Source organism: Gracilinanus agilis, chromosome 2 (assembly GCF_016433145.1).
Source record: "Gracilinanus agilis isolate LMUSP501 chromosome 2, AgileGrace, whole genome shotgun sequence".
Taxonomy (NCBI): Eukaryota; Metazoa; Chordata; class Mammalia; order Didelphimorphia; family Didelphidae; genus Gracilinanus; species Gracilinanus agilis.
In genome coordinates this window covers 28,229,652-28,242,872 of record NC_058131.1, presented here as the reverse complement: position 1 = coordinate 28,242,872, position 13,221 = coordinate 28,229,652, and the positions used below count along the sequence as shown (strand labels likewise).

The window sequence follows — 13,221 nt, the reverse complement described above, 5'->3', positions numbered from 1 at the left end:
AAACAACAGGACCTCCCCTCCCCCCAACGTCCTTCCTCGTCTTCTTGCTGTGCGTGGGGCGCGACTCTCAGAGGGAGGCCCGGCGACTGCGGTTCGACCTCCCGCCGGAAGGTGCCGCTGTGGGCGCTGCGCCTCCGCGCTTCGAGCCCGCGGCTCTTCTCCGCGACGGCTACAGCGTTTGAGGAGGAGCCTGCGGCGGCGGCGGCTGCAGCGGTAGCTCCGTGTCCCCGCGGCCCGAGTGAGGGAGGCCGGGGCGGAGGCCGAGGGAGCGGCAGGCAGCGCTCGGGCGAGCGGGCTGGCGGGCAAGCCATGTGGTTCATGTACGTGCTGAGCTGGCTGTCGCTGCTTATCCAAGTGGCCTTCGTCACCTTGGCCATCGGTGAGTGAGTCCGGCCTTCGGGGGGCCGGTACTACAGCGCCCTGCCAGGAGAGCCCTAGGGAGAGACCCTGGGGTGGTGCGGGGACCCTCTGTATGAGGGACCCTCGCCGGGAGAGCTCTAGGAAGGTACCCCCGGTATGGTGCGGGGTCCCCCATTGGGAGAGACCAGTAATGTCCTGCGGGGATCCCGTTATAGAGAGAGCCCCCAGCCGGGAGAGCTCTAGGGGAGACTCCCAAAGTACTGTGGAGAACCCCAAGTGAGAGATCCTTCCCTACCGGGAGACCCCCGTGTTGTGGGAATCCCCATAGCGAGAGACTCCTATAGGAGAGAGCCGGATCAAGAGACTCCCCATAGCGGGAGACCCTCCCCCCCATCCCCCACAGTATGTACCTCCCACACCAGAGGACCTCCGGGCTTCGGAGGATCCCATAGCAAGATAATCCTGAAGACGAGAGTCCTCTAATATATCGTAGGGATCCTCCTCCAGTACAACACAGGACCCTCCCGTTCTCCCCAGGATACTGGGAACCCAACTCCCTACGTACATGGGTCTTTCCCCCATATGATGTGACCTCCTTCAGACCCTGGATGAGGGGAGCCCCTTCCTCCCAGCGTGCCCTGAGCCTATGCCCCGTCTCCCGCCAGTGTACATCGGGATGCTCTCCGGACTCCCAGGGTGTACCTCCTTCTAGGTCCTCCTTCCTCCTAGACTGGCCCTCCCCACTTTGTACCCCTCCATGATAAGGAGAACCCTCCCCCTCTTCCTTTCTTTCTCCCTCCGTCCCTCCCTTTTTCCTCTCCAGCCCCTCCAAATACCGGAGCTCTCTCAGGCTCCTTCCATCTACCAAAGAGTCCCCAAGTGGCAAGGACCCTCTTCCTATTAGTGGGAGAGCCTGTCCCCACCGGGCATGCCAAAACTAACCCTTTCCGGCATACAGGGATACCCCTCTCTGTTTGTACTTGGGACCCTCCTCACCTCTCAGTGCATTACAGAAACCCTCTTCCCCAATGCTACCTGACCCCCTCCCCATTTATACCGCAGGGCCTTCCCACATCATAGAGGGAGACCCACTTCCCCAATATATTAAGGGACTTTTCTCATCACTGATAGGCTGAAGTGAGGTAGGCCCCACCCATGATTCCAGGTTCTTCAGACCTTCCCCTTCCCCTAAGTACTACAGCAGGTTCAATTCTCTTGGGACCCCCTCATACTATGTTCAGTGGCACCCCTCTTTCTATACAGAGGATCCTCCCCTAATTGTCCACTTCTGTCTCCTACCTCCTTCAGCCCCCCTGTTAAGTTGGACGGGGCCCCCTCTCCCTTCCTTAACTACCCCACCCTCTTCTGTCAATGAGAACTCTGTAAAGATGGACAAGAGAAGCTTAAAAAGATGGGCTAAGGAAATTCTTTCTCAGAGAGAAGACTTGGAGAGGTGCTGCATCACTCTTAGAAGGGGGTGGAGAAAGAAGGGGTAGGGGGTTGGGGCCTGAGGCAGCAGGAAGGATTTCATCTGGAGAGGAAGAGGAGGTGGGTAGATGAATGGGGGGGATTGTGAGGAGATCACCCATAACATCCAGGGTGGGTTTCTGTGCCCAAGCCCTCTAAAGATGGGCCCAGGAGAGGAGGGTATTGGGAATATTCAGGAATTGCCGGAGGAACACCTGAAAAAATACCAGATTTAATTTAAATTGTTTCCCATGGCTGCCTGGGATGGTATGGAGGAGAGAAGCATCCTAGAGGAGCTGGACTGTGGCTTTGGGGGTGTACCTGGATGGAAGGAGAAGCCCCAGCTGGATAGGGTGGGCAGCTGTGAGGTTGGTGCTTGGGCTAGATGTGTGCCAGCCCAAGAAAAGTAGGCAGAAGGAGTCTCCAGGGTCAGTTGAATTTGAGAATGCTTGCAAGTGGTGCTCTTCCAAGTCTATTCCACATTGGAGATGCCACCTGACTCACCCCCTTGCCGATGGGGTTTGTTCTACGACTCCATGAGTGGGTCCCGGATAATGGGACTTTGAGGAGCTGCCTCCCTCCACATTATGGCATAGGGGGAATGCCCAGGTCCTGAATGCCTGCAGGTCCCCACAATGGTCAGTGGGGAGCATCCATGAAAGACCAGCCTGTTAGCTCTAGAAGTCCTGAGCCTTGGCTGTGATCCTTGACAAGTGTCCATCTGTAAACTTCACTGTCCATAGCTGTCAGTGTCGGGAGTATAGGGCTGGGAGGACTTGAAGCCCTTTCCTGCAATCCCTTGGTCCTGGGACCTTAGCCCAGAGCTCTCTGTCCACAGCCTGCACTGCCCCCTGACAGGTTGTGGGTGAAGCAAACAGCCTGGGGCAAACTGCACTCTTTGGGGAACATGATTTCTTTAGCTTGGGGAGCTCCTGGGAAGGAAGGATTCTCCCTGTGCCTTCTCTGCAGCTGCCAGAGCCCTCCCCGAGAGGTTCAGGGATTGCCGAGGGCATCACGGCCCATCCGTGTCCAACTCAGGGCCACCCACGTCATGCCTGCACACACTCAGACCCATGCCTGTTGGTATGGGAAACTCCCTTCACTCTCGCAAATGGCCAGCTCCTCTCAAAGTGAGCCTTCCCTGGCGTTTTGGTCCTTCTTCCCTTCCACCCTGGAGAATCCATATGCTGCCATCCTTGGTTGAGGCTTTACTTTTACCTAGTTATTTCCCTGCCTTTAAAATTCTTTGTTAAAAGTGTTTCCACATGAGCAGTGACTTGTGGGGGAAAGTATATATTCAGAAATGGAAGTGATGTTATAAAAAGGCCAATAACATTTTCAAGGAGAAGTTTGCTCTAGAGTGCTAAAAGGGTGAGCCTCCTGCCTGCTTGCCTGGGGGCCTGTAACCAACCTGCGCCCTCAGGCAGGCTTGGAAGCTTCCCTAGTGCCAAGGCTGCCACCCCTCGCATCGGTGGAGCCTGTGACCGCTGTTGGCATTTATCCCCATGCTGGCTCCTTGCTCTGTGCCTTCTCTTTTCTGAAAGATCATACGCTATGCTCCATTTGTGCGCCGTGCCCCAACCTCCTGTCCCTCCCGCACGGGTTGAGCAGGTGTCTTCTAGCTCTGGGCATGCATGTAGGAGCACAGAGAAAGACAAACCTGACAGTGATGAGTCAGTGCTTACAGGAGGGAATCCCTGGTGGCAGCCCGATGGGGTGACGTGGGGACATGGGCCCCGGCCCAGGGCAGGCATGGGCAGCTTGGGGTCAGCATGGGGGGAGAGAGGAGCTGCACTGTTTTGGAATTGGGTGGAGTGAGAGGGAAGAATGTTTCCCCAAAGGTGGGCATGCTTCTCCTGAAGATGTTGGGAATGGGGGAACAAGAACCACAGAGGAGGGGAAGGTGCTTCAGAGCGCCACCAGGAGACACTCCCAAGGACTCACAGGCCCTCCAATGAAAGTTGGCTTTGTGGCCGGGGAGGGAAGAGGAGGAAGTCAGTTAGGTGGTGTTGCGGTGGAAAGACGCTGGCCTGGCCATCTGGGATCCCAGCTCGTGGGGCTGTCTCTGCGCAGTGACCTTGGGCAAGTCTACTTTCTGTAGCCTGGAGAGGAGGCGGTGAGTCCTGGGCAGTGGCCATCACTAGCTCCCTTCTAGTTCTCTTGACGGTCAGCAGTGTGCACGCCTTTGGTAAGAGCCATTGCCCTCAGGTGTGTGGGCTTCGGGGAGGTTCTCTTCAGAGGCTGGCGGAGCCCAGCTTGTGTAGGTGTGAAGGACTTTCCCAAGGCTGGTTCCTGGTGAACTCTGGGTGAGAGCCTTCCTGGGCCCAGGAGGCTGGCAGCTGTGTGCTCAAGAGCTCGTACTTCTCCCTGTCGTGGGAGCCTGGGAAAGGGGTGCTGGGGGTCTGGCCCAGTGGCCTAGCTGTCTCTTCTGGCTTTTCTTTCTAGCGGCCGGACTCTACTACTTGGCCGAGCTGATAGAAGAATACACGGTGGCCACCAGTCGAATCATCAAATACATGATCTGGGTAAGGGGCCTGGTCGCCCTCTCCTCCCCCTCTCCTGGGCCTCGAAGGCCGCGCTGCCTGGCCACAGTTGGTTGATGGACAGCTTGCTGGTCTGATCAGGAGCCTGTGCTCCCACGTGTAGAGCTGCTTATCGCCCTGCGAAGGACTAGCAGACGCCCTCTGAGGCCCTTCCCGCCATGCCCTCATGATGGGGGAAGCGTTTCGGGGCAGGTTTGGCCGGGGGTGGCTAGATGGGGGCTCCCACCACGGCTCGGTGCACTGTCGGAGCCCAGAGCGGAGAGGCAGCCATCCTGCCTGGGCTGCCACGAGCTGTGTGTAAAAGGAAGGGCTGGACTTCATGGCCCCCGAGGCCTGGCCAGGATGCTCCGACCCGAGACGGGGAATTCAGCTCTCTTGGGGAGAGGGGAGGGGGTTGTCCCCTGCAGCCCTAGACTTTGGGAAGCGTACTGTCCACTTGGGGTGCCCAGATCCAGGCCCGCTGAGCCCCGAAAAGAGCACAGGGAAGGCAGGGCAGCAGAGACCAGCCGAGCCGCCAGCCCGGAGGAGACGCCACCGTGAGCTAGTTTTGTGCCTGTCTCAGTTTTCCACAGCCGTGCTGGTGGGTCTCTACGTCTTTGAGCGCTTCCCCAGCTTCCTGATCGGCATGGGCCTCTTCACGAACCTTGTCTACTTTGGCCTCCTTCAGACTTTCCCTTTCATTATGCTGACTTCACCCAACTTCATCCTTTCTTGTGGTGAGTACGGCCAGGAGCCGCCGGGAAGGCCAAAGGGGGCCCCTCGCCTCATCGTCTTGTCCCTCTGTTGGCAGCCTCCTGGCAGCCCCGCAGAGCCAGGGAAGGACGGCCCCGGCCAGCGGGGAGTTCTTAGCGGAGCTGGGTGAGCCCCCCACCACAAGGCCATTCTCGGGGGAATCTGACACTCACAGAGGAAACAGAAGAGACAGCGTCAAGCAGGCATTGGAGGGGACCTGGCACAGCTTCCTGAAGGAGGCCAGCAGGACTTGGGGGTGCCAGGGCAGGGCTGGTGCCCAGAGCAGCCTAAGAGGAGCAGGCCCCTCCCTCCTCGTGTCTGTGCGTCTGTGTGTCTGTCTGTATCTGTGTGTCCATCTGTGTCCCCATGTGTGCATGTGTTGTCCCATCGCTGGCCAGGGGGCTGCCGGTGCTGCTCCGTTACTGCTGTGGGCCTGGGCCTCCCCTCCCAGAGCGGTTTGGGGGAGCTGCAGGTCGGGCCGGGGCGGGGAGGACTACAAGCGCTCCATGAGGCCTTGCTATTTTCGCTCTTTTCAGACAGATCTCCTTATTGCTCCATTTTACTTTCTGAGCTGCCTCCCCAGGGCCTGCTCCAGAGGAGGCCAGGCTGGATGCAGAGCGCTCAGGCCCGCACACATTCTTGCTCTGGAGGCCGGAGGCCGCGGCCTCTTCCTTGCTACTTGAGTTAGGCCGTGGTTCCGCCACTCCCTGAGCCTCTGGGAGCAGCACTGCTGGGCCCGTGCACAGCCTTCTCTTGGTTCTGCTCATTCCTCTGCATTCTCTCACGTGCGTCTTTCCAGGTTCGCTCAGACAACCTGCCCATCATTTCTCACAGCACAGCAGCCTTCCTCTTATTTTAACTCTTAAAACAGATCTTTTCAGGAGCAATTGGCCCATGGATGCACAGCCCTGGAGGCTGCCTTCCCTTCCCGTCTGAGGGGTCCTGGGACCCCTAGTGGAGCTGGAGCCTCTGATCACTGGGACTAGCCCTACTCCTGTCCAGCTCTGTGACTTCAGCCACATCACTTTGCCTCTTCGGACCCAGTTTCTCTGTCTCTAGAAATAGATATAAGAATGGCAGCCCGACAGGGCTCTTGTGCCTCATGAAGGTAATGAATGTGCACAGGTGAAGCCCTGCCCACACAAGGGTGGTGTTCTCACGACTCACACTTGGGCCACTGCCTCCCAAGACCTGACAAGGGTATTCCCCAGAAGGCACTGGGGACCCTCACAGTGGCTGCAAGTAGCCTGCTGCAATAAGCAGGGAACTGGATGTTAAAAAAGGAAAGTAGGCTGGAAATAGGGCAAGAATGAGGAGTTGTGGGAGACAGCCAGAGCGCCCCCTTGGAACCTGCTTGGTGAGAAAGGGGAGAAAGTGAGGAAGGTTCCCATCAGGTCTGGGGCCAAGCTTTTAGGAGGTCATGGAAGGCAGGTGCCCAGGATGGGTGGCTGCATCACTGAAGGGAACATCCTAATTGATGAGGTTCCATTCTGTTGGAGTATTGAATTTGGAGCATGAGTGATTATTGGAGGCCCAGCCTCTGCCAGGGACTGGCTAGGGGTTATCTCGAGGAGGTTCTTTCTCTCTTTCCTGTGGAAGGCCACCATGGCTAGCCCTTTCTGCTCTGGGGTGGATGTCAGAGGAAGGAGCTGGTCAGCGCCATGTACCCAGCTGATACTTCCTCTGTTCCCCAGGGGCTTTGGGTCACTCTCCCTGGGAGTTCAATGGGAGTCCCTTGTGGAGGACCACTGGTGTCCAAGGTGAAGTTATCTGCACCCTTCTCCCCTCAGAAAGGACCCATGCCTTCCCTCTTTGAATCTCTTAGGAATCAGTTGGGATTTTCTATTCCAGGCCTGGATTGTGGCTTATGCCTGTTAGGTAAGGCTGTGGAGGCTTCTTACTGCTTTGACTATATGAGGGGGATTTGGTTAAGTAACCCAGGGCCTCTACGGGTGAGGTTGGGAGGGCCATCCCAGAGGAGCACACCCAGGAGGGTGATGGATGGTGGTGCAAGCTGCAGAAGCTGTTTGGTGGCCACAGCCAAGAACTTTAGGCTTTGGGAATGAGGTTTTGGCTTCCTGTTTTTGTGCTTCTTAATACCTGTTGTGGTGGTCCTGAATCCGCCCCCCCCCTTTTTTAAAGAGATCCTCCATATTTGAAATTCAGTTTGTTGGGAGCTGAAAGGTTGGCGCCTGCAACATATATTGTTTTTTTTTCCCATTTCACTAAAGTCATTCTCTTATAAAGACCTCTGAGGCTCTCCCTTATTCCTCTAAGATGAAGAGAGCGTACCAAAAGAAAAAAAAACTGACTTAATGATATTTTGGATTTATATGAAATGTTTAATTTATCTCTCTCCTCCTCTCTCCAGTTACTATACTATTAACTATGTAAGTCTCCCCATAACAGAGAGGGCGTGCTTGATTTTTCTTGGAGTTAGAGAGGAGACAGGCCCATTGGTGTGGACAGATGGTTGGGCTTGAAGTCAGTCAGCCTGGGGTTTTGTCCTGGCTGTGCCTGACCTTAAGCAAAAACTATAATCTCTTTGGTTCTCTCCTGAGTGAAGCTTCTTTGACACCCTTCATCCCCCACACTGAGCCTGGAGCAGAAGTCCAATACCCCATGATGACTTGCAGATTCTCCTTCACCCCAGTCACTCAGATGCCTCTTCCCTTGAAGTTCATCAGTTAAAAGTTTCCACCCTGTTCAAATCATCATGATCCTTGTCAAGTCTCCCAGGTCATTCTCCGTCTTTCTTCACTGGGTTCAGCCCCTGGCTCATTGTTCCTCTCCTCCCCAGCTCCCATCCACGCCAACTTCATGCTTCCTCACACTCCTTCACTCTCTTTTAATCTCAGGAGCAAATCCTTCCCTCCATATCCATCCACACAGGGACTGTCATACCTGGATGTCACCATTGCTCACAAGTGTTCAGTTTCTTGGACAATCCTCTACCTGACTGGCCATAAGCTCCTCCATCCCTGAATCTTTTCCCTCATCACCTCCTCCAGTTTCTTGGCCCTTTTGCATATTTTTGGCTGTTATCTCTATTCTAACTTCATTTTTCTTTTTTCCCAGTCTTAGCCCTGGAGTTAACGAAATCAAATCTGTGCTGTCATTTCCCAGGCCTCTTGCTTGTCATCCCAGCCTTGAATTCACTCTTCTGTCTTGAGTTTGTGCCTTCTCTTCCTCCTCACAGGTCTTCCCCACTTTCCTGATAAGGATGAACCTCCTCATCCTTTCCCTTCTCTCCTCTGGCCTCTTACTTTACTGAGAAAAAAATGGCCATGTGCCATGAGCCCCCTCTTCTCCCAATCTCCTTAGCTCCAAATCCTTGAGAGTGCCCATTCTCTTCTCTTTGTCAGTCTTTGATGATGAGATGGGCTTTATCCTTCCCATTGTCCTTGACCCCATGCCCTCTAGGCTTCTCCAGCATATTGTTTTCAATCTCAGCCCCTCTCTGATCTTTAGCCCTCTCTGCTGGTGTCCTCCCTTCAGTGTTCAAAGTGCTCTCCATAGAAACCCTTCAGACTGGCTCTTCCCTCCCTTCCTAACCCTCTGTTGACTGACTTCCAGCTTCCTCACTTCCACAGCTCCTTTCCAGAGCTACCCCCATTTCATTTCTGAACCTCTGTGGACATTCTTGAGCTCCATAGCTCAAGTGGTCACTTTCTCTCCTCTCTGGTATTAATGACACTACTCTTTCTTAGTACTTGTCTGCCCGCTCCTCAGACTCCTTTTCTGTATTATTAAATGTTTTCTTCCCCATAACTGTTGGTTCTGTGTCTCTTTCTGCCTCACTCTCTTTTTTTGTGTCTGTCTGTCTGTCTCTCTCTCTTTCTCTTTCTCCCTGCCTCACTCTCTCTACCTCACTCTATCTCATTCTCTGTGTGTGTGTGTCTCTGTCTTTGTCTCTCTCTCTCTCTCTCCCCCTTATTTTCTCTCTCTCTTTCTGTTTCTCTCTGCCTCACTCTCTTTGCCTCTCTCTCTGTCTTTCTGTTTCAGTCTCATCTCTCCCCCTCCCCCCAGCATCGTGTGTGTGTGTGTGTGTGTGTGTGTGTGTGTGTGTGTGTGTGTTGTTTGTGTGTTTCAGTCTCACATCATTAATTTCCTTAGTGGACATCCCAAACTGCCCGGTCTGTGGGCACCTCAAATTCAACACGTCCACTGCTTGTCACCATCCTTCCACCCCTTTTCCAAACTCCTGTTTCTAGCAGAGGCACCACCTTTCCACACTGTTCCAAGTTTATGTAGTTATCTTCTCTGTTGGAATATAAGATTCTTGAGAGGTGAGGCTGTTTGATTCTTGGGCTTTTTCTTCCCCAGGGCACAGCATATAGTAGGTGCTTCATAAATGTTGTGTCCTTACCTGGAAAGGCAAAGCTCTTAGATGGCCAGTTCAGACTTCTAGTTCACAGATAAAGAAAACATGGGAGAGCCAGGCCTAGAGATGGGAGGTCCTGGATTCAAATCTGATTTCATATTTCCTAGCTGTGTGACCCTGGGCAAGTCAATTGACCCCACTGCTCAGCCCCTATCATTCTTCTGCCTTGGAACCAATACATAGTATTGATTTTAAGATGGAAGGCAAGGGTTAAAAAAGAAAGAAGCATGCACCCACCCACTGTTATGCCTAATGGTGCTGCCTCTTGTTGGAGACCCCCTTGTGAGCACCTCTCTGGGCCTCAGTTTCCTCTTCTTTGGCTGACCTCAGAGGTTGCTTCCCACCTTTAGATCGGCAGTCCTGCGAAAGGGAGACCCAGTATCTTGCCCATGTTTGTGCCCAGGTAGGGAGAAGCAAGCCTACATTCCCACCCACCCCCTTGGCCTCAGCTTCAGTTCTCTTTCCTGTTGGATTGAATTCAGCCAAGATGCTGTGTCTGCTCTGCTTAAGCCATGCAGAGGCTGCCCTCCCTGGGAGGCAATGCTTTGCCCTGAACAAGCGCTGCGGACGGGAGGTAGCCGGGGCTGGGGCAGGGCTGGCCAGGGTACGTTGGTCCAAAAACTGACCTTCCTGTTCTGTCTCCCTCTGCTCTTTTTTCTTTTGCAGTGTTGGTTGTGGTCAATCACTACTTGGCGTTCCAGTATTTTGCCGAGGAATATTACCCCTTCTCAGAAGTAAGAGACACTCCAGGGAATTTGGGGGGGGGGGCGGACCACAAGCATTCCTTAAGCACCTGCTGTGTTCTAGGCACTGTTCCAGAGGTCTGCAGGCATTTAGTGTATTTGGTTTTCACAAGTGAGTTGTCTTAGGCTCTCTGCACCACTCACTCTCCTGGTCCCCCTGGCCTGCTTCTGCAGGGATCCCGAGGATCGGTCTGGGCAGGCCTTGTACTGTTCCCTGTTCTGTTCTCTCAGCCTCTGTGGGTCCGAAACCCCTCCCCCTTAGCGCCCTCACCCTGTAATTAAAATTTTGTTTTCTTTTTTACACCTCCCCCATCCATTGAGAAGTCATGAAATCTCTTATGTGGTTCCTCCTGGATAGGGGAGGGGAGTGGCTGGCTTCTAGGGGGGCCGAATAGCTCAGGGGTCCTCGGCATGGGGCAAGCAGGTGAGCAGGTCTAATGCCCAGAGCCGGCTGCCTCCATCCTTCGTGCCTGGACAGGACATCACAGTCTTATTAGCCCCCTTCCTTTAGACCCCACAGATCTTAGCTTTTGATCCCATTGGCTCGTCCTGCTTTCTCGTCGGCGAAGCTCCCTTGTCCTACAGTGGCTGGTGCTTCTGGTCATTTCAGTTCTAAGTGACCTGACTTCTCCCTCGCTGCTCTACGGCAGCTTCCTGGCAGCGGCCCTTCTGCTGCTGTGAGGGCAGAGAGTTTCTTCTGATCATTTGTTGGTCATTGGAGCAGATTATAAAGTGCCATCCGCGAAATCTGGCATATCTGTTGCTAATAGAAGAGAGGCTGGGTCCTTTAACTCCGACCTTGGGGGCCGTATTTTTGACTTGAGTGGTGTTGAGGCTTTAGTATTTTTTTTTTTAAGGAAAAATGAGGGATTTAATGGGAACTCATGTTGGAGCTTTGGGGGAAAACCACCAGCTTAGTAGAAATATAAAAATCCATTATAAAGGACTTGTAGAAAAAAAGTTCTAAAATCTGGATTAGAGGCAGCTAGGTGACCCAGTGGATAGAGGGCCAGGGCTGGAGATGGGTGGTTCTGGGTTCAAATATGGCCTCAGATACTTCCTCTCTCTGTGACCCTGGAGAAGTTACTTGACCCCCTTACCACTAGTAAGTAACCCAAGTTACTTATCCCTCGCCCTCACCACCCTTCTGTACTTGGAACAAGTACACAGTATCAATTCTAAGACAGAGGGTAGAGATAATGAATAAAAAACTATTGAAACCTTATTTTAGTCAGTGTGGAGAGAGACGGGTACCTCCCCCAGTGCTCCCCCTCCCCATTTCGGCTTGGTTTTCCCCTCTTCAGTGGTTCCCTTTGGCTCTCCCAGGTGTCCTGTGTCTCTCTTCTTCTAGTCTTTCTGCAGACTTGGGGCTCTTCCCACGGGGAAACCCAGGGTCTTCTGTGGACGTACTGAACATCCGCTCTCTTCACTGGGTTTCTTTTGACAGGTCCTGGCCTATTTCACATTCTGCCTCTGGTTAATCCCATTTGCATTCTTTGTGTCGCTGTCTGCTGGGGAAAATGTTCTACCCTCCACTGTACAGCCTGGAGGTGAGAAAGGGGGGTGGGGGAAGAGGGGCAGAGACAGAGAGAACCACAGAGAGGGATGGAGGGAGCTGGCATGGGAGCTGGTAGCTGCTGGAGCTTGGGAAACCTCTTTATCTAATGAGGAATGGGGGAGCTTCTACTCTGGGGAGCCCTCTGGTCTGGCCCCCGATCCCCTGATTCTGGTGTCGTGAGGAGCAGCACAGGACAGAGGTCAGAGAATGTTCCCCTAATCTGGCCTGTGCCTCCGCAGATGACGTGGTCTCCAACTACTTCACCAAAGGCAAGCGAGGCAAACGTTCAGGAATCCTGGTTATCTTCTCCTTCATCAAAGAAGCCATCCTGCCCAGCCGGCAGAAGATATACTGACCCCTCGGGGAGGGGGCCCAGGGGTGAGGAGGAGGGTGCCAAGCCCCTGGGCCCAGGGCATGGAGCCTGGAATTGGGCCTTCCATCGTCGTCATCATCATGGAAGACTATGGGGGACTCTCCCCCCACCCTGGCCCTCTCCCTTGTGTCCTCACACCTGAGGGGTCTCAGTTAGGACTGGATAAAGCCGAAGGCCATGCAATGTGCCCTGGACATTGCTTCCCGAGGAGTCCAGGGCTGTGGCTGGAGGCCTCCAATCCCGATCCCATGCCCATCTGGACTTGGGGTAACCTTCAGGCCAGGAGGCTGAAAATTGCCCCTTGTTCCGCCCTCCTGGGACCTGCAATGGGGATATTGGGCTGATCTAACCCAAAGTACCGGGCTCTGCTATAGGGACGCCAGAGAGGGGGCTTCCTTTTTCTAGAGGACCCTGAGGGCAGAGCCAAGACTTGGTGCATTTCCAAAGGAAATAGCTTTTTGGTGTTGAATCGAACTGTGATTTCTGTCAAAGTACAAAACCCATTTGAATAAAGATTCAAGGTGGCATTTTTTTCCTTACTACCTGAACACTCGTTTCCTTTCTTTCCTCCCAGCCCACCTCTTAACAGGCCTTCTCTCCCAGGCAGTCTTTCTTGCTGGCCCTTGTGCATAGGCGTGCCCTACAGTCTGGATTAGAAACATTCCGCAGCTTCTCTCCGGGCAGTCTTCCTCCAAGGGAATGGTTCTGGGCTCATTCTCTCCCTGAGCCTTGGAGAGACCCATTGGAGTTTGGGGCTGGCTCCATTGGGCCCCGGACTGGGAGGGGCAGGCCGTGCGCCCCGATGCCCATACACAGGGCTGGGGCCTGTCCCATTGCCTGAATGGAGCCCTGATCTGGAAGGCTGGCTGAGACCCCAATATCTCCGTGGGGATGTTTGCAAGGGGAGGCTGCCACAGATTTGTCCAGGGAGAGCCCTGCCTGCAGATGAATCTTCTGGAAGCCCCTGAACTCCGGGGATGTTCCAGGGCCTCCCCCCACCCCCCCCCACCCCAGTAGAGGGAGGCCTCACACTGGGGGCAGCCCTTGTGGAGGCCTGGGAG

At 54.3% G+C, this 13,221-nt stretch overlaps 1 protein-coding gene across 1 annotated transcript; it reads left to right on the top strand.

Annotated features, from left to right (window-relative positions):
- The first annotated feature begins 270 nt into the window (after positions 1-270).
- Positions 271-12,699, top strand: TEX261 (testis expressed 261). Its single transcript, XM_044660401.1, has 6 exons — positions 271-379; positions 4,273-4,352; positions 4,933-5,086; positions 10,153-10,220; positions 11,677-11,779; positions 12,027-12,699. Exons 1-6 carry the CDS (start codon positions 310-312, stop codon positions 12,140-12,142), a joined length of 591 nt encoding a protein of 196 aa, XP_044516336.1. The 5' UTR covers positions 271-309; the 3' UTR covers positions 12,143-12,699.
- Positions 12,700-13,221: the final 522 nt, after the last annotated feature.